Genomic DNA, 20,784 nt, shown 5'->3' on the forward strand with positions numbered 1-20,784 from the left:
GATGATTAGCTAGTTGGATAAATGGATGGATAAGTGGACAGATGGGAGGGTGGATGGATAAATGAGTGGCTGGATAGACAGACGGATGCATGGGAGGATGAATAAATGGACAGATGGGTGGCTGGTTGGATGGATGGTTAGATAGGTGGGTGGACTGGTGAATAGATGAGTGGATGGGTGGATGGATATGTAGATGAATGGGTGGTTGACTTGATCATATGACAAAATAAATGGATAAAAAACGATTGTGTGATTGCCAGAAGAGAGCACAGCCTTCCCCGTGGGTAAACGTAGCTATGTTGCAAAACTGTTAGTGACCAGGATGGTTTTGGTCTCCTCACAGGGTTTTCTGATTTGCGGTTTCCTCCTCCCCTCTGAGTGTCTCTCCTGGAGGCTGGGCTGAGAAGTGGAGGAGGATGGCCACTGAGATCCGTGCTCGGGGCGGACAGCGTACCATTGGGCACGAGGAGTACAGCCTGTACAGCAGCCTGAGTGAGGATGAGCTGGTCCAGATGGCCATCGAGCAGAGCCTGGATGACAAGACTCGGGGCCCTGCCACTGCTGAAGCCACCGTGTCCACACGTGCCAATCGCCAACCTGCCCATTTCTACCCATGGACCAGGTGAGCGAGGAGAAACCAGCTGGGTCATCCATCAGGTGCAGATCCCAAACACTGTTAATCCAAGGCCAAATTATCATGATCTCTAGGCTGCACTTTAACACCTTAATGCCTTACATTTGTTATCTGAACGTACTGAGCTCTGATGGTGCCAAGTGCTGTGTGAGGTGCTAATCCTGTTAAGGACCTTCTAGGAGGCTCTATGCTATATTCCCATTTTACAGATGAGGAAACTGAAGCTCAGGGCTGAGTAACTAGTTCAAGGTCACACAGCTAGTAGATGGTGTTGCAGAGATTGGAACTATCTGGGTCCAAAGCCCATGGCTTGGCCTGCACAGCTGACTCTATGTTTGAATACAGTAAAACCAATGTTCTGAGTCTGGCCAGAGCTTCCAACCCCGTCTATGCAGCCTCTCTGGGACAACACATCTGAGACGCAAACGACAGCTACCCAGCAGAGCCATCCTGCCTCCTTGTTCTGGCTCCCCCGTCTCAGCATGACCATCCCAGATGCAGGACCATCTAGAGCAGCACCACGTCGCGCCAATAGAAATACGGCGTGAGCCACAACTGCGGCTACACATATGCAGCTGTGAACATCCTAGTAGCCACATTACAAAGAGGAAGAGGGGAAATTAATTTGTGTCTAAAATATTATCATTTCCACACATCACCGATATAAAAATTGTAAATGAGATTTTCACATTCTTTTTTACATGTCAAGGCTTTGGAATCCACTGTGTATTTTGCACTCACAACACCTCTCCATTCAGACTAGCCACATCTCAAGGGCTCACTAGCCATATGTGGCCAGTGGCTACCGTACTGGACAGCACAGACCTAGAGGACACCTTCTCTGTAGGAGGTGGAGCCAGAGAGGTAATTAGGTCTTGGATCTTAAAATGCTTTTAGAAAAGAAATATACACATTTTTAAAATGTTTCTGCTCACCAGTGAGTCCAAGTCAAGTGTGTATTTTGGGGTTGGTGGAAGGGGCTTGGGAATTGCTGTGACAGTTGTGTTGGTGTTACCTTGGGGCACGGGCCTCAAATCTCATTGTCTCCAGCAGCCAGCTGACTCCCTGTGTGACCTTGGGCAAGTCACTTAACCTCTCTGAATCTCAGCTTCCTTCTCTAATAATAATAATAGTAACAACAGCAGCAACAATAAATAGACTTTTTCCAATGTCCAGTCCCAGTTGACAGGGATGAAGGTGGGTGACAGTCCATCTCAGCCCTGATGAAACCTACCAGGGCGCTTCCCAGGTGACTTTGGCCCTTACTAAGGCTGGACCACCTCTGCCGGGCAGGCTGGGCAAAGGCCTGGGAGGCCCAGCCCTGAGGAGCTCCTTCTAAAGGGGAAGGCAGGCAGCCTCCTCGGGCAGCTGGAGGGAATGTGAGGCTCCAGGTTACTGAGCTGCCCCAGAGGACGCCCCATTCTGCAACCCAACCAGAAAAACAGGAGCCCAGAGCCGAGGACTCCTCATGGGGGTGCTCTCGGAGGCCTTGGTTCCTGTTCTGGCCAGTTCAGCCGGAGTCAGACCACAGGTTCCCCTTTCTCAGTAGGGCATCAGATAGACAGAGAGCACCCTCCCACCTACTGGGCCTGCAGCACAAGCCGGCACGTCCCGGGGCGTCTGCAGCCTTCTCCCCAGCATGGGGGCCCCACCCAGGTGTCCCAGGGACACTTAACATCCTTAGAACTGAAAGGGCTCTTGAGGTTGGGTCCTGACCCCCTCCTTCCTCTAGAGGGTAGGGAAGCAGAGACCCACTGTGGGACATAAACATTCACCCAGTCTCCTAAAAAAAAAGCTCTCACAGAGGGGCTGGCCCGGTGGCGCAGCGGTTAAGTTCACACTTTCCGCTTTGGTGGCCTGGGGTTTGCGGGTTCAGGTCCTGGGTGTGGGCCTACTCACCGCTCATCGAGCCACGCTGAGGCGGTGTCCCACATAGAAGAACTAGAAGGACGTACAACTAGGATATACAACTATGTACTAGGGGCTTTGGGGAGGAAAAAAAACTCTCACAGAGAAGTGAAATGACTTAGCCAAGGTCAAGTGGCGCTCACCTAAGATCCAGGCACAAGTAATGTAGGGGAGAAGGATTCGGCCTTCATCTCACCCTTGATGTGACCTCAAACCTCCTAGGTTTGGTTCTGCCCCTTTGTCTCTGGAAGGAGGCTGGGCTTGGGCCCTGCTGGGGAAGTAAATCCCTTTACTCTGATTTTTGTGTGTGTGTGTGTGTGTGTGTGTGTGAGGAGGACTAGCCCTGAGCTAACATCCGATGCCAATCCTCCTCTTTTTGCTGAGGAAGATTGGCCCTGGGCTAACACCTGTGCCCATCTTCCTCTACTTTATGTGAGACGCCACCACAGCATGGCTTGATAGGCGGTGCGTTGGTGCGCGCCTGGGATCCAAACCTGCGAACCCCGGGCCTCCAAAGCAGAGTACACACACTTAACCGGTGCACCACCGGGCGGGCCCCCATTACTCTGACTTTTAACGTAATTCTCCTCCTCCTGCCCCGAATGCACACTGAGTGCTTCCCACGTGCCCGGCACACAGCCATTCAGTGATCCTTACGAAAGCCACACATGCTGGATATTTCTGTGCCCGCTTTACATATGACAAAACATGCGCACAGTAGGACCAGGAACGGAACCACAGTCTGGCCTGATCTGAAGTTCAGACGTGTCACCAGCTCTGCCGATTCTGCAAAAGCCTCTTCTGTTTCCTCTCCCTCCTCCACCTTGAAGTGGGGTCGGTCTCACTACATCCGCCTCCCACCCACAGAGACTCAGGGTCCCCAGAGACATGAGACACACAGGCTTGTGCCTGACACCAGACAGGGCATCACAGTACGTGCAGGACCCGACAGAGTCCTTGTTTGCTTCTATCCCTGAATGTCACAGTTTCCATCCAAATAGACTCAGAGCAGGTGTAGGAACAGGATGTCACACATGTCCCCAGAGGTCCCACATGGTTGGCTCCTTCTCATCCTTCAGGTCTCAGATAAACTGTCACCTCTGCAGCAAACCCTGCCTGACCACCCTCCCAGGTCAAGTAGGTCGCCCCTCTTATCCCTCTCCGGACTGTTTGCTTCACCACCCTGACTCCGACTTACAATTTCTATGTATTTGTTTCTGCCATTAACCTGTGACCTCCTTGAGGGCAGGGGCCTCACCATCTTCCCTCCTGTGAAGCCTCATGTCTAGCACACAGTGCCTGACCCATGGCAACACCCAGTAGCTGTCTGTGAGTGAATAAATGGGTGAATAAAGGAATGAGCGAAGAGGCAGCAGAGGAGAGTGGAAAGAGAAGTGGGTTTGGAGGTTCGAATCCTTCCTCTGTCACTTACCGGCTGTGTGACCTTAGGCAAGTTACTTAACCTTTCTGAGCCCCAAGAGCCTTATCCCTAAAATGGCAATAACAGAAACGTGCCCAGCCCACCGTGCGGTGTTCTTATGAAAAGCAGATGAGATGAGGTAGGTGTTGGAGCCTTCCCCACCCACATCCTGCAGCGTGAATTGACCTCCCCCACCTCCTCCCTGAGTGCCCACGTCACGACTGCCTCTGCCTCATAGCCAAGCTGTCTTGTCACCCTAGAAAGGCATTACCTGGCCTCCTGAGAGAGTCCCCAACTGCACTGTGTGACCTCCTTGGGGTCAGGGAGCAGATATTGCTCACCTTTGTATCCTCAGGGCCCGGCAATTGTAGGTGCCCAGCGAATGTTTTTAGGCAAATAAATGCACTTCAAAACCAATAACATTCTCTAGGAACATAATTTATTGTTATCATCTTGTGACCAAAATGGTGACCGTGGACATACAGGTCAATTGAGTCTTTGGGATCCTCGAAATGAAAGCCAGGTCAGCATCCCACAGAAAAGATAGTGTTCCCTCTTAAAGCCATTTTCCCATTGGCTTCTCTCCCACCACAACGTAAGGGATGACGTTTGAAACGTGCCTGAGGATCCTCTGCCAAGCGTTGGCCCACTGAGGGCTCCCTAAAACGCAGATCCAACTTCCCGGCCCACGGAGAAGTAGCGTCCGTGCACTCATGCAACAGGGGCCCCAAGGTTATGTGATGGCCAGCTGGAGTGGATCCAGGAAGCTGGGTCTTCACAGTCTTTGAACTTCTGCATTCTATTTAAGGTTACATTTCTAAGAAGACAAAGGAAGAAAGCATGAAGCAGGAACTTGCTTGGGCCGATGTGTGCACAGCAGCAAACAATTCAAATCAACCTACCCACACTTACTGTGCATTTATGATGTCAGTCAGGCCTGGTCTTTGCTCTCCCCAAGCTCAAAGTCTAATGTGGGTAAAGGCCCAGGTACATAATGGCCCAATAGGAAGGGCACAGCAAAGATACCTGCTTAGTTTCAGAGGGACACAAAAAGTATCGATTTACTTAGTCAAGGAGTGGGCTTTGCAGGATGAATAGGAGTTCACCAAGCAGGCTAGAGGAAGCGAACCTCTTTGCAGTTTCCTCATCTGCAAACGGGAGCCGATTACATCTCCTTCACAAAGTGGACTAGAGGTTGAGATGAGATGCTTTGTGCCACGTCCCTAACACAAGTCTTGGCACATAGCTGGCGCCCAACACATCTCAGCGATGGAGGAGAAGGCAGAAGTTGCTGCAGCTTGGAGTCCGTGTTCTCCTCCACGTGTGATTCCTCTCTGGCCAGCCCAGAAATGATGGACTGGCCAGTGGGTGAGGGAGACACAGAGCTCGCAGGGTGGGAGGCTGACTCCGGAGCCCCGCGGGAACGAGGGTGGGGGGGGCTGTACCGTATGAGCCCCTCCTCTCTCCACCCAAAAGGGAGGGGGCTGGTTCTCCAGGAATCTGAGGTCTTGGTGTGAAACCACACAACACCAAGAATACCATACGGGATATCACTCCTTCATTTGTTTGTTTTGTTTTGTTTCATTTGTTTCATTCATTTAAATTTACCCAGTGCCTACTGTGTGCCAGGCCCTGTACTCATGACACCTGTGCTTGACATGGGGTTGGTGTGAGGACCAGACGAGAGAGCACATACAGGACCCAGGCCCGGCAGTGGGCATGGGGGAGCCTCTTGATTTGTTAGCTCCCTCCCCTAGTAAGATGTCCGCTTGCCACCTGCGTTCAGCCAGGTCCAGCCCAATTTAACACCCTTCCTGGGGCTGGCCCGGGCTTCTTATTAACTCAGACAGGCCTCACCGAGAAGTTAGGAGGTATTGCCATCATAGCCCTGCTCCCCACTCTCACCCAGCCTGACCCGTGTCTGAAGCCAGGACCAGCTGGACTCCAGGAGAGGGCTGTCGGGAGCTGGGTGACAGGGATGCTCTCCTGACCCCCACCTGCCCGCCCACACAAAGGACAGGGGCCCTACCTGGGCCTCCTCCAGGGCATGACCTGCGCCCACATCCCGCCAGGCTCCTCTCACTTCTGATGACTCAGGCCTGGTGGTTTTCTCTGCTGGTAATTCCCCCGCTCTGGGCCCGAGGGGAAGTGGGGCCTACAGCCTGATGGCAAGAGCACAGAATCCAGGCAGGGGCCTGGCTCCGCCTCCAGCTTGAGACTCACAACCCCGCAGCTCTGAGCACCCACCCTGCCTGCCCCTAAAACCAAGATAACACACCCGATTTCGGGGCTCCCAGAACGAGTCCTCCTGCCTCTCTTTCAGCCTCTCCCCTGCGGCTCTCTGGTTGTGTGTGTCCTTGTCTCCCACCCCGTTGGCCTCTGAACATCTTGAGGATCAACAAAGAGAAGTGTCCTATTGATCCGCATCCCCAGGCTCTCGTTCAGGGTGTGGCACCGAGCAGGAGCTGGGAAGTTCTCGTTGCGTGGAACTCGTCTGTCTGTTTCCTCCTCTGCAAAGTGGGAACCACACATCCCCTGCCTCCATCCAGGTGGCGGGGAGGATGGACATGAGCGATGCCCTGCACAGTTGTGAGGGGATGTCATCGTCGCCATCTCGCTGCCACCCCACCAGCCCCACTGTCCCCTTGTCGCTGGTATGATTATGCCATCAGAGACAGGTCCTAGTTTTAGGGTGGTGTGTGGGATTTTACCGGCGCTTATTACCTTGCTAAAAACATTCTAACAACAGTGAGCGATGAGAGGTCGCACATGGACCAATGATGAGGGTGCCCAGGACCCCAGGACCTTGGGGAGACAGAAGCCCAAGGCTTTGTCAAGACCCCAGGGCAGGGGACCGCCGAGGCCCCAGGCTGCTGCCCACCCTGCCCAGCACTCTCCCCTTTCCAGGGCCAGGAGCAAGCGCGGATAATGACACTGAACCAGCAGCTGTCCGGGCCGAGGAGAGGGGCCTTGGCAGGGCCAGGCTCTGCCCTCCTCCCAGGATGTGGTCTCTCAGGTCTGCTTGACACGCTGAGTCTCCACGTGAGTTCACTTCAGCGGAGGCCCCACGGCTACAGCAGCAGTGAGGAAATCCCCCTCTGGTCCTGCCTGCTCACTCTGCAAATGAGGAAACTGAGGCACAAGGAGGGGCAGGGGCTTCTTGGAAGCGGCAGGACCTGTCAGGATGGAGGCCTTGGAGCTGGGGAGAGGATGAAGATGCGGGAGGAGACCAAGCCTCTGGAGGAGGGAGCGCCTGTCAGGAGCTCCGCGGACAGACCGAGTCCGACTCTGCTCCGCTCGCTTACCTGCCGTGGCCGCGTGTGACCCGGGGGCAGAGAGCCACCTCTCAGAGCCTCAGTGTCCTCGTCTCTAAAACCCAGCAATGTGGACACCCGCTCTAGGGTTAATGAATGAGGACTGACGAATGGGGCTTGTTGTGGCGCCGAGCTCGACCTAGTGGGCGCTCAGAAGGTAGGCAGTGACGAGTGGGAGGGAGCGAAGGAAGGTGGAAGATGCTGACAAAGAAGAGAAGGAGGAAGGGGGCTGGCCTGGAGCCCCCTCGAGATGTCAGCTGTCCTTCCCTTCTCTCTCTGCCCACTTGCCCCTCCCACCAGGCCCTGGCCTTGCTGCGGGTATCTACGGACCTGTAGCTTCTGACCTGTCCTGGAGAGGGTGGGTCCTTCCCAGGGTCACAGTTCCATCACCTCCATGCCCCACGGGGTGCTGGGAAGCAGTAGCAATGTCCTCCCCAATCCCGCTGGGCACGCCCCAGAGGGGCACAGGAGACCAGACCTGGCCTGCTGGGGTGTCCATGGCACCAGGGCCTGACCTGTGGGGCTGGCATGAACCCCATGTCCTGCTCTCACTACGACCCCAACCAATCCAGACTTGTGGAGTGCCCACTACACCCCCTTTCACCCCTCTCATCCTCATAACAGCCCAACGAGGTAGGGAAACTGAGGCTCAGAGAGGCGGAATAGTGATAAAATAAACGGTGGACACGTGTCAAGCCCTCCCTGTGCCTGGCCCTCCACTAAGCATTTCACACCGTTCACTCACTCAGGCCTCACCAGCCCTCTGATACTGGGCTGTTTGGAAAACTAAAGCCCAGAGAAGTTCAACCTATCCAAGGTCACACAGCCAGGAAGTGTCTGAGCCTGGATTTGAACCCGCGTCGGTCTAACTCCAAGCCCTGGCCCCAGCGAACTTCCTCACGCATCCTTTTGCTGTAAACTCTATACTCTTTGACCCTGGGGTGGAAGGACGCTCTAATGAGGAGCCAGCGAGGTGGGGGTGGGGGCACAGACCTGGCTTGGCTTCCCAGCTGTGCTGCCCTGTCCCCCCACCCCCACGAATCTCTTCTCCATCCCTGTGGGAGCCCCGAGAATGAACCCCTTTCATCCTGGAACCTGACCACTTCTCACATCCTCCTGGGTGAAGAATGTCACCTTGCTTCATATCTGCCTCCCGCGTGGTTGGCTGGGGACGGGGGCCTGCAGGAGTGGGGGTGAGGTTAACCTCATTGTTGTCTTATATGGTCATTTAAATCTCCCAGGGCTTCCTCCAAGGGCCAAAAATAATCCGGAGACACAGCAGCTGTGTCCAGCACACAGAGAGGACCCAGCCATCTGCTTTGGTTCAGAGCCCTGTGTCTGTCTGTCAGTCTCGCCCTCTGGCTCTCTCTCCATCCTCTTTTCTGCCTCTGGCCATGACCCGCTTCTCATATGCAGAGTATTTTTCCCTCTTTCACTCCTGCCCTGCACCCTCCAGGTCCACTGTGCCGCCGGAGAGCCCGCCGGCCTCGGCCCCCAGGGGCCTGTTCCAAGAGGTCATGAAGAAATACAACCGCGGCAAGGCCTCCCAGCTGGCGTAAGTGACCCCCAGCCTGGCCCCTGAGACCATCCAAGCTCACTTTCCCAACTGGTTGGTGGGGGTGGGGAGTGGGAAGCAGACCCACAGCCCCCAGGAGGGAGGACACTCTGGAGGGACCTCCCAGGCACGCCCCTCTCAGGTGTGTCTCCCTGAGCCCAGCCGCTCCTGCTGAACTGGGCTAGGTGGTCACAGACTCTGGTCCCCAAGGAACTGCCAGCCAGGCTGTGCTGGCGATTAACCCCTCAATGCCCCCAGAATTCTGTGTGCTGGAGGAGCCCCGAGGGGCTCAGAATCTGGGGACCCAGCAAGAGGGAGATCGGGGAGACAGCCCTAAGACCTCAGAAGCCCCGAGGGGCTCAGAGCCAAAGCCGAGGACTCAGCCACACCTCTGTTTGTCTCAGTTTCCCCCATGCCATCACCGGCGGTATATCTGAGCACATCCACACCGCCCACACCCACAGGTTTCGTTTTGCTTTGTTGCCTTTATTTGTTCAGTGCCAGGTGCTAAATCCTGAAATAATCCGAGTGGCAGCGGGGGTTCTGTTTGCCTGGCACCAGGGTGCTGGGATGGGTGCGTCCTTGGAAAATTGCTCTGTGCTGTTCTCTTCTCTGCTCCACTGTACTGACCCTAGAAGCAGCTAAAGGCAAAAGAGGGGCCCCATCGCTGGAACCCCTATTCCTTGCTCAGTTATGTGGCAGAGAGGGGAGGAGGCAACTGGGCAACGTTTTGTTTCTCCCTCCAGCCCTTTTCAGACCCTGCTGCCCTCATTTCCTTGGTGCTGTGGGGGAGATTTTGACAGCCTGGAAAAGAAAGCCCCAGGTTCTGGTCTGGGCACCACTGCCTCTTCCTGTGTGACTGCTTGTGAGTCGCTGTCCCTCTCTGAGTCTCCCTTCTCTGTGAAAGGAGGTTGGAGAGAAAACAGAGTGGCTTCCAGGGTCCTGTCCAGCTCCTTAGTCTCCGATGGCCTGACACCCCTAGCAACCTCCCCTACCCTCGGGGCGGGGACTTTGGCTGAGACCCTGAAGAAGCTGTCAGAGTGTGTGCCCGAGAGCCCCAGGGTCTTTACGCTGCAGCTGGATGAGACCCACACTGGGCGGCGGGTCCTGTGAGTGTTCTCATGACACTGCCCACCCCCCACGGCCACAGGAGCCCTCCCTGTGTTTCTCCCCCCAGCCCTCCTCCCTTCCACTTCAGCTGGGGCCCCGCGGGAGACCTTCCAGGAAAGACGGGACACATACCCCACTGGGGCTTTTCCTGACGCCAACGGGGGCTGCTCTGGCCGCTTGTAAGAGGAACGCCTCAGGTGGCAGTGATGGCGTTGTTGGGGACTTCAGGGCTTATCTGGTCAGTTACCCATTGTGCTTGCCAGGTCTGTAACTTAACCGGCATTTGCACTCTGCAGCTATTAATAACCAGGGAGGCTGCAAGTCAGGAGGAAGTGCCGTTCACGCTGGAGGAAGCAGCGGGAGGGTAAAGGGGCTGGCCCTGTACACCCTCAGGGCCTATCCTGGTCCCTGACACAGGTGAGGGCCCTGGGGACAAGGCCTGCCTCCAGTCCCACCTTCTCCATCTGGCAAATGGGACCATTTACGCAGAACCTTCCCCAGGAGTGGATCTGGAGTCACAGCAGTCCTGGTCCTCACTGACTCTCCAGGGATGGAGGGAAGAGGGCTCAGGGAATGAATGAATGAATGAATGAGCAAAGGAATGGCTTTAATGAGCCAGGAGAAGAGGTTAGCATTCCCATTAGCCCTGAAGCCTTTTTGAAATTCAGAAGTTTTAAATTGTAATGGCTTCAAATTTATTAGTCCTTCAAGTACTTCAGTCCTTCAGCAGCTAAAAGTTCTGGAGGTGAGGACAAGGGTCAGGAGCAAGGATGGGGGTTGGGAAGAGCCCAGAGAGATGCTCACTGTAAAGAGTCCCCTCTGAGGTCTGTGCCTTCGTCTCAGAGCTGCCCGAAGTGCCAGAGGGCCCGAGGGTGGAGGACTTTGTAAATGCTGGGGCACCATGCTCAGGGAAGGTGTTAATTATCGCTGAAACCTCCCATGGGTTGGTTATCCATCCCTTCGGAGGCTGGCATTGTATGCCCGACTCCTCTTGGTAGAAATGGTCTTGGTGTAACATTTGATGCAGCCACTGAACGCCACAGGGATGGAGGGGTCCCCTAATTCTCTTTCAGCCACCAAGGAGCTCTGTCTAAAAGAGACCCTCAGTTTCCACCTACGGAAGTGAATGAGCTTGCCGTGTTTCAACCTGTTTCTTGTCGAGTTTCCCTAAATGGTGCTGGACTTGGGGATAAAGACGTGGAAATGCTCCAGGTCTGGGGGGCGCACAGGGGGGTGGAGCACTGGCAAGGCTTGATCCAGAGCCCCTACACTTACCTTATGGGCCAATTCTTGCTCCAAACACTCAAAGGAAGCCATTGCAAAGACTGTTTCAAACAACATATAGATAAAATTCCCAAAGGAACAAGCAAAACTCTTATAGGGAAGAGGCTGTCTTTTGTAAATAGAAGAGATAAAGGAGTGAAATAATTGTTGGGGTTCCTCGGTTCTGAGTCCTTCTTTCCTCCCTCCCTCCCTCCTTCCTTCCTTCCTTTCCTCCTTCCTTCCTCCCTCTCCCTTCTTTTCTTTCTCTCTCTCTCTCTTTCTTTCATGCAGCAAATATTTATTAAGCACATGTTATGGACCAGCCACTGAGCTGGGCCCTGGGAATCAAATCATGAGGGAGAAAAAAGACACCGTCGCGTCTTCTTGGAGCTCCTAGTCCGGTGGGGGAGACAGAGAGGGTGAAATAATCATCCAAAGACATAAAGGGCTGTGGTTGTGTGAGGGCGTGTGGCCGGAGGCAGGGAGAGGCTGACCTGGGCAGGCAGGCTGAGGAAGCCATGATGGAGCTGGGAGCTGGGGGGGCCAAGGTCAGGGCTGAGGTTGGGGCAGAGTTCCCGGGCACCCCCATGAGGGTTAGGAAGGATTATTCTCCTGGCTGAGGAGGACGCTGGCTGCAGGGGCTGAGCACCGGCCCCAGACCAGCAGGGACGAGCAGGACCGAGCGAGCCCACAGCCCGCCCCTCTCCTGGCCCCGGGCAGGCCCTGCATTCATTCCCTCCGGGAGAGAGGCTGCCGGGCTCTGCCTCTGCCCTGCCTGGGGACTGACCCGGCCCTTGCTCTCACAGGCCCGTGGACCCCGTGCTGAAGGCCATCAAGGATGGTGATGACGAGGCCTTGAAGGCTATGATCAAGGAGGGGAAGAACCTCGCAGAGCCCAACAAGGACGGCTGGCTGCCGCTGCACGAGGCAGCCTACTACGGCCAGCTGGGCTGTCTGAAGCTCCTGCAGCGAGGTGAGGGGCGGGCTCTGGGGGCGGCCAGAGCGGGGACGGGACTCAGGGGCAAGGGCTCGTTCCTTCTACAGCTTCATGTTCTTCGCCCCACAACAACCTGGGCAAGGGGGCAAGGTGAGGGTGTCACTCTCCTTGCAGAGTTACAGTCACCAAGTTGGGAGAGGAGAAGTGACTTGTCCCCATCCCACCCCCAACACCCCCACCCCGACCCCCCATCCCCTGCTGCCTCCTCTCCAGGCCTCCCAGGACAGGAGAGCCTAATTCCTAGAAAAGGAATGAGGGTGGGCTGACTTTTGGGAGAGCCACTGCCAGCTTGTTCCAGAATGTTCCAGGGGCTGATTTGGTGTGGAAAATACTGCAGCTGTGCCTGTGCCCCGCCAAGGCCATCCCTCACAGCTGTGGGACCCTGGGCGAATCGCGCTTCCTCTCTGAGTCTCGGCTTCCCCCCAAGCCATAAGTGGATGGATACCACCTACAGGCAGGAGTTACCTCTGCCCTCAAGCAGCATGGACCCCAGACAGCCCACCATCACTCCAGGACAGACACAGCTGCATGACACTGAGCTCCCAGCAGCGGCTGGTGGGAGTGTAAGAGAAGGACAGGGTCATTCAGAGAAGGAGGGGACTCATCCAGGGAGGGCTTCCCAGAGGAGGTGACATCTGAGCTGGATTAATATGACCAGGAAGCTGAACCAGCCCTGTAAAAGTGACTGAGTCCAGGGCCAAGAGGATGAAGGTAGTCTGGATGGTAAATTTAGGAGGATGCCACACATGTCTGTCCTTGGAATGGGGAGGAAATGGGGACCCCCACTGTGTTGTGAGGGGGGATGGGTATCTTCATACTTCGTGAATTTCCTGGTCTGTTCTCCCCAGCATACCCAGCAGTCATCGACCAGCGCACCCTGCAGGAGGAGACGGCCCTTTACCTGGCAACGTGCAGGGGACACCTGGACTGCCTTCAATCCCTGCTTGAGGCTGGGGCTGAGCCCGATATCTCTAACAAGTCTAGAGAGACACCGCTCTACAAAGGTGAGGCCCCTGCTGGGGGGGTCCAAGAACTAGGTGGGCAATCAGGAGCATTGCTCCCATAGGGCATAACCCTGAAGGGGTCTACTTTGAAGAGGGCGACCTTCTTTGAATGTGTATCTTATGTAATTGAATCATTCATTCGTGCACATATTCAGTCAACATCCTCCAAATCCTCCCATGGGCCTGGCATGCTGAGGAGCACTGGGGACTCAGACATGAAAAGATACGTTCCCGGCCCACGTGCTTTCCCAGTCCGGTGGGCATCGACTCACAGACAACGTGACAGTCAGCTCGTGGTTGGCCCAAGGCACCTGGGAGCACAGCGGAGGGGCCCTGACGTGGGGGGGGTACCCATAGGATGGGGTGCCTGAGCTGAGCCTGAACAGGAGGAATTTACCAGCTGGACAAGCAAGGGGAACAGCACAGGCAAAGGCAAAGAGGCATGAGAGAGAATTTGCACCTCTGGGATGTTTAAGAAAAATAAAAACGCTTGGCTTACTCAATACGTCATCAAGGACATACCCTGGCCACCCTAGCAGTGCCCAGAGTCACAATCTGAATAATTACAACAGCATTTGTTGAGCGCTTACTCTGTGCCAGGCTCTGCTCTTTTGTTTATATCCATCTACATGTGAGGTAGGCCTGCTAGTACCCCCATTTTACTGATGAGGGCCTGAGGCACAGAGACTGAATGAGGTACCAGGATCACACACCCAGCCAGGGACAGAGATGGGATTTAAACTCTGGGGTGGCCGGATGCCAGCACCACACTCTGACCACCACATTATAAAGCATCTAGTTCATGCCCACATGCTAAAGCAACCAGCCTTGCGTCTTGCAAAAATGATAGGGCTTTACACTATGAAAAACGACAGAAATCCCCGATTTCCCATGTGTCTGTATGCAGCACCTGGAACATTCCGTGGGAAGCAGGAACCAGGTAGCTGGTAACTAGGTCCACTGCAGGCTCACGGTGGAAGCATCTCCCAGAACCCATGTCCACCTGGGCACCAGAGCCGTCATCTGGAGCCTCGGCTGTCCCAGAGAGAGTTCCCAGGATGCTGGGTGACTCACAGCCAAAGCGTGGGCCCTGGACTTGTATGCGCTCCTACTGTGTGCTAAGCCCCGTGCTGGAGCCTTCCATGCACTACCTCACTCTTCTCCCACGGCATCCTCTCAGGAGGGTTTCATTACCCCCATTTCACAGGCTAGGCAACCAAGTCTTCAAGAGGTGGGGCGCTTCACCTGGGGTCCTATTTGAAACCCTACAGGCAGCCCCCTCTTCCTTCTCACCCCCCCGCCCCCAACTGGCTCGGAGAAGCTTCCAGGGGTGATTAATTTGGACAAGTGCCCAGCCTCCCTGGTGAAAACTCTGGCCAGAGCCAAGGGTGCATTTAGGGTCTAGAGAGAGGAGGCTGAAAAGCGAGGTTTGAGGGCCGGCCCCGTGGCTTAGCGGTTAAGAGCGCACGCTCCGCTACTGGCGGCCCGGGTTCGGAACCCCAGGCGCGCACTGACGCACCGCTTCTCCGGCCATGCTGAGGCCGCGTCCCACATACAGCAACTAGAAGGATGTGCAGCTATGACATACAGCTATCTACCGGGGCTTTGGGGGAAGAAAAAGGAGGAGGATTGGCAATAGATGTTAGCTCAGATTCCGTCTTCCTCAGCAAAAAAAGAGGAGGATTATCACGGATGTTAGCTCAGGGCTGATCTTCCTCACACACACACAAAAAAAAGCGAGCTTTGAGCAGATTGAGAAAGACTTGATGAGCTGTACTCAGAAGATAAATTCTACCCCAATTTAAGGGAGCAGCCTTGAGGAGGGAGGTTGAGAGGGAATATGACCCTGTCCTCTTCTTCCAGCCCTGGCAATGGGGAGGACTGAAGCAGGCAACACTGGAAAGGAAGACGAGTTAGGGGCATCCTGGAACATTCCAGGGACAGAGACTCTGGACCTGACTACCTGGGCTTGAATCCCAGTTCTGCCACTTACTTCTGTGTGACCTTGGGCAAGTCACTTAACTTCTCTGTGCCTAACACACCATCCTTTAAGGGTGGTTGGGAGAATTAAATTAGTTAATCCTGTACAGGGCTTAGAACAGAGTCTCCGGCACAGGACCAGTGCTATATACACATCAGCAAACAGCATGTGAATATGGGTATTACTATTCCTTTTAGCGTATATCCGAGGTTTAATGCAGGGACTGGAGCTTAGTACAGACCCAGTGGGTATTTGTTGAATGAATGGCTGATGAACGAATGGGTGAATGGACCAATGAAGTCTTGGCTGGCCGGGTCCTGCCAGGGGCCCCGCTGACCGTCTTGCTTCTCCCCGGGCACAGCCTGCGAGCACAAGAACGTGGATGCCGTGAGGATTCTGGTGCAGTACAATGCGGACACCAACCACCGCTGCAACCGAGGCTGGACGGCGCTGCACGAGTCCGTTTCTCGCAACGACCTGGCGGTCATGGAGATCCTGGTGAGCGGAGGCGCCAAGGTGGAATCCAAGAACGCCTACGGCATCACCCCTTTGTTCGTGGCTGCCCAGAGTGGGCAGCTGGAGGCCCTGAGGTTCCTAGCCAAGCACGGTGAGTGCTTAGGGTCCCTGGGTCCTGGAGCCCCCAAGGGGCTCAGCTGGGAAGGACCTCAGAGATCAGCTCTAAGGGAAGGCAAGTTTAGGTGTCATCTTGTGGACATGCTCTGACTGAGTTAATAGTATCTTGCTGGAGTACTGTGTTGAGAAGGATTCTGAGGCTGTGTCTAGGCTCAGTGGGAAACATGCTGAGATCTACAAGTGATGCCTGCAGTTAGGCACAAACCTGGGGGGAGTGGCACATGTGCCACATATTTGCCGTCTCTAATCTAGCCCAACATCCTTGTTTTACAAATGAGGAATCTGAGGCCCAGAAAGTGGAAGTGACTTATTTATAGTCACGTAGCACATTAGCGGTAGAACTAGCCAGATCTTGGTCTCTTGACACCCCAGCCACTTCTCTTCCCATCACGTCACACTTTAGGGCCAGAAGGAACCTCAGACAATGTTTGGGTCACCTCCTCATTTTGCAGGTGATGAAACCAAGGACCAGGATGGGAAAGTGATTTGTCTAAGGTCACAAAGAAAATTAGTGGCAGGGCTGGCATTTGAACCCTGGTCTGTGCACTCTTTGCCTGTGAAAAATCTTTGTTCTCTTAACGGGACAAAGATTTGCCTACATTACGATGTCCCAGTAACGGAAGACCCCGAGACAATGGCAGATGTTCTTTTGGTTAAAGAGCATTATATTCTGATCTCCCCCAAGAACACTTTTGATTTCCTCTCTCTCTCCGCGGAAGTGACCCTCCCTCTCTAGCAACAAAGAGGCCAGAGGTAAGCCAGACCTTGGGGCTGAGTTGGAATAATTTGTTGAGGACCTGCTATGTGACAGACACTGTGCTAAGCATGAACACAGAATAGGCCAATGGGGTTTTCTCCATAGTTGTAGAAGGTCGGTGGTGCCCTCATCCCATTTTGTAGATGAGGAGAATGAGGTTCAGAAAGGTTAAACGACCGGTCGCAGTTGGAGCCTGGATTCTGACCGTGTCCATCTGACTCAACTGCATGCTCTTTGCACTCAGCCACGCCACCCCAGGCCTCCAGAGTTACCACCGTGGGGCTTCACCCAGATAAGCATCCACTTACTCAGCATGTGCCTGAGCCGTTGGGAAAATAGACCCAAGGCACCTCCTTGCAGCCGGGGACAGGTCTGGACTGACAGCTTGAGAACAAAGGGGCCCAGGCAGGGTCCCGGGAGCCCAGGCCAGGAGGCTGGGCGGAGGGAGGGTGCTCAGCGGGTGAGGGGAACGGCTGACTCTGAACCTCCGCCCGGCTCTCCTGCCGACACTCTGAGTCAGGGTCTGCTCCCTTTGTGAGCCGAGTCCATTTTCAAATCCAAATATTTTTCTTGTGTGAGCAGGCGGCTTTGCTGGCGGGGTCCGGGCTTCCAGGGGGCCTGACTCCGAGAGCTCGGCAGGGTTAGCGCTGCTCGCCGACTATCCCTCGGGGGGTGGAGGCCTCTGTGCCCGGCCCCTCGGTTCTGGAGAACCAGCATTTGCTGAGCCCCTTCTCCGTGCCAAGCATTGTGCAAGAGACTGTCTCAGTGCACTCAGGCTGCCATGACAGAACACCACAGACAGGGGGAGCTGATAGACAGCAGGGGTTTATTTCTCACAGTCGGGCGCTGGGAAGTCCAAGATCAAGGTGGTGGCAGATTCGTGTCTGGTGAGAGCCTGTTCCTGTTGACAGACAGCCATCTTCCTACTGTGTCCTCACGTGGTGGAAGGGGTGGGGAGCTCTCTGGGGTCTCTTTCTTTAGGGCACTAATCCCATTGCTGGGGGCTTCACCCTCATGACCGAATCACCTCCCAAATGCCCTACCTCCTAATACACATGGGGATTAGGTTTCAACATATGAGTTTGGGGGACACAGACATTCAGTCCATAGCAGACATTTACTTACATGATCTCATTTACTCCTCCCTGATTATTAGGTACTATGATTCCTGGTCACAGATGAGAAAAAGGAGGCTCCTAAAGGCTGCCCGGGGCCCCAGAGCTTGTCAGCCATGAGCCAGAAACTTCAGCTGGTTCTTGGCTGTCACAAAAGCCTGTGCTCTTTCCTGTAGACCACAAATCAGTCATCAAAAATAAAAAATTACCAGGAAGCCTGAGATGAGCAGAATGCCCAGAGAGCGAGGAGCCGTGGTTAACAGGTGCTTTTGATTTCAGCCTTACTGACAGTTCACTGCTGGCTCAGCTCTATTTCCCTCCAGAATAAGGAGCGCCTGGTGATCAGGCTGCACTTCTTTTTGCAGAGAAACCCCTGAGTTCTCTCCATTGCCACCAGGAGATGGAGAAGATGTAGGAGATTGGGCTGAAGGGAGACTGTCCCCAGGCTTGAATCTCCTTCTCATCAGCATGGGGTAGTGTTTTCTTCAGAGGAGCCAGGAAGTAATTCCTCTCTTATTCCTTGAAACGGAAGGCAAGAAGAACAAATCCCAATTAATAAAGTTATCGGGGTTTTCTTTACTGGGGGCTCTGTACTCTCCTACAGCTGTGAGGGCCTTCCTCGGGGCAGGGTCTGGATCCTTTTACATGGAGTGAGGGTTAAGAGCATGGCCTCTGCCATCAGACCATCGGCCAGGGCCTCTGCTGTCAGACCATCTGAGTTCAAGCGTTGACTCTTCGCTTATGGGCTGGGTGGTCCGGGGCAGGTGCATAGGCTCTCTGTGCTTCAGCGCTCAGACAGCTCATGAAAAGCACAGAGCCCAGCACACAGTAACTGCTCAGTAAACGCCAGCATCACGGCAGCAGCTTTCAGCCTCTAGGAGGCTTCTGCTCCGGCCGGCAGGCCCCGGGGTCTTGATGTTGCAGAAGGGAGCTGGGGGTCCTCCGGGTGGACCCCTTCTTTCTTAGGGTCGTTGTTAAATGATCCCATGTGTCACGGTGGTTAGCACAGGGGCCGCCAGCTGGGTGTCACATCAAGGACAGTGATCGCCCCATCACTCACCGCCTCTCCGCCCCCAGGCGCTGACATCAACACGCAGGCCAGCGACAACGCGTCCGCCCTCTACGAGGCCTGCAAGAACGTGCACGAAGAGGTGGTGGAGTTCCTGCTGTCGCAGGGCGCCGACGCCAACAAGGCTAACAAGGACGGCATGCTCCCACTGCACATCGCCTCCAAGAAGGGCAGCTACAGGTCAGCCCCGCCCGCCACCCCCCACGCGGCTCTCCCCCGCCCGCACTCGGAGCGGGGCTCCCAGGCCCAGCCCACAGGGTTAGGAAGGCCCAGGAGAGGTCTAGTGGAAAAAAGGAAAACCACTCAACAGTCAGCAAGCTAGAGGGAATGCCTACAACAGCAGCAACAGAAATGAGAATAGCACACACTCACGTAGCCCTGCTCATCACTTCACATTATAAACTTATTTAATCCTTTCAACAACTCTACTTTCCACAATTCTTTTAACAAATCTACTGAGGTAGATATGATTATCTTTGTTTTTCAAATGAGAAAGCTAAGATGCAGAGAGGTTGGGCGACTTGCCCAAGGTCACACAGCTTGTAGATAGCAGGAACTCACCTGCTCCAAATGTCACATCTATAGGAATTCCACTCAGGGGACCAGATATGAGTCTGGAGTAGTGGATATTTCTGTTGGGGGGGCAAAGATAACCAACCTCTCAGGCAATTAGCAAGCACGCAGGGGATATCTACGATAATACAAATAGTGCCAGTGATGACAGCTAGCCTTTACTGAGCGCTTACCATGTGCTGGGGACTTTGAGCGAGATGAGAGAAGCTTCAATTCCCAGGGGGCAATCTGACAGGAGGGAAGATGCCCACGCACACGCGTGCACACACACGCGTGCACACACACAGAAATTCATGGCATAATGAAAGAGCATGAAAGGTAAGCTCCGTGGTGGTACTAGAGGAGACAGACTGGCGTGGGCTGGAAGCAGAGATGTGCTAGAGCTGGCTCGTGCTAGAGCCGGATTGTGCTAGAGCTGCCTCTCACCAGCTCACGTGAGCCGATTATTCACATCAATAGCTGAAATTGGCCTTGGTGAGAGTATTTACACCACGGAAATTGGTGAATGATATAAATCAGGGCCCCCTTTTCCCCCTGGAGAGTCAGTTGTTAAACATCTACCAGCACCACCACTAGCTGGAGGGGTCAGAGAAGACTCGCCCGGGGGCTGAACTCTAGCTGCCTGGGAAGGATGACAGGGCCCAGTAATTTCCACCTGACCAGCATTCCCCAAACTTTGACAGTTCACAGACTTTCTTCCTAATTTTAAACATCTATATTCTCATTGCTTAGTATTTTCCTTTAAAGACATTTTTACTTAAAATGAATTTGTTTTTAAAAGGAAATGTTTATCACACTATCATTTTGTTAAAATTGCTAAACATTTATCACACTATTATTTTGTTGAAATTACTAATTTACAATTAATAAAAAAAACTTCTCACCTAAAATCCCATCTGTGTACCCCAGATGACACACTTTGGGAAACTCAGCCCTGTCCTCAGCGGGGAGAAGAGGGAGAGATATAGATGGGGCCTGTTGGCGGGTATTGGTTGTCTTTGCTAAGGCAGAGGGAAATGGGGGTGAGAGTGACATCCTAGAGAACAAAATGGAGACACAAGGAGCCCCAGTTCCTGCTCTGCAGGCTGCCCGCACAAATGACCAACCAAAGATGCCCTCCCGCCCCACCTGCAATGCATGCACAGAGGAGACCCAGCCTTCTCAAGGCAGATAGACCTGGGTTTGAATCTCTGCTGAGGCCATTGGGCAAGTCGCTTAACCATTCTGAGCCTCAGTTTCCCCTTCTGTAAAATGGGAAGTAGTTACACCTGCCTCTCGGGGCTGTTGTGGAGACTGGTGACATGGACATATGCAGATACAGAATGGAAATAAAGCACTCAGCAGAGCACCCGGTGCATAGTAGGTGTTCAGTGGGGCTGCACTCACTCTCTGACATAGGGAGAGTACATCCCATCATTTTTCAGTTAAGCCAATGGAGGGAAGAAAGCAAC

General features: G+C 54.3%; 1 protein-coding gene across 1 annotated transcript in view; it reads left to right on the forward strand.

The window, feature by feature from the left end:
* The first annotated feature begins 416 nt into the window (after positions 1-416).
* ASB2 (ankyrin repeat and SOCS box containing 2) overlaps positions 417-20,784 on the forward strand; it is a 30,673-nt gene continuing 10,305 nt past the window's right edge. Inside the window, exons 1-6 of the mRNA XM_004434228.2 lie at positions 417-622; positions 8,733-8,831; positions 12,011-12,177; positions 13,050-13,205; positions 15,548-15,793; positions 18,769-18,940. Of these exons, the coding sequence (XP_004434285.1) occupies positions 417-622; positions 8,733-8,831; positions 12,011-12,177; positions 13,050-13,205; positions 15,548-15,793; positions 18,769-18,940 (1,046 nt within the window). The remainder of the gene's footprint in view (positions 623-8,732; positions 8,832-12,010; positions 12,178-13,049; positions 13,206-15,547; positions 15,794-18,768; positions 18,941-20,784) is intronic.

The sequence above is a fragment of the Ceratotherium simum genome, chromosome 24 (assembly GCF_057802395.1).
Source record: "Ceratotherium simum simum isolate JZ-2026a chromosome 24, ASM5780239v1, whole genome shotgun sequence".
NCBI classification, from domain to species: domain Eukaryota; kingdom Metazoa; phylum Chordata; class Mammalia; order Perissodactyla; family Rhinocerotidae; genus Ceratotherium; species Ceratotherium simum.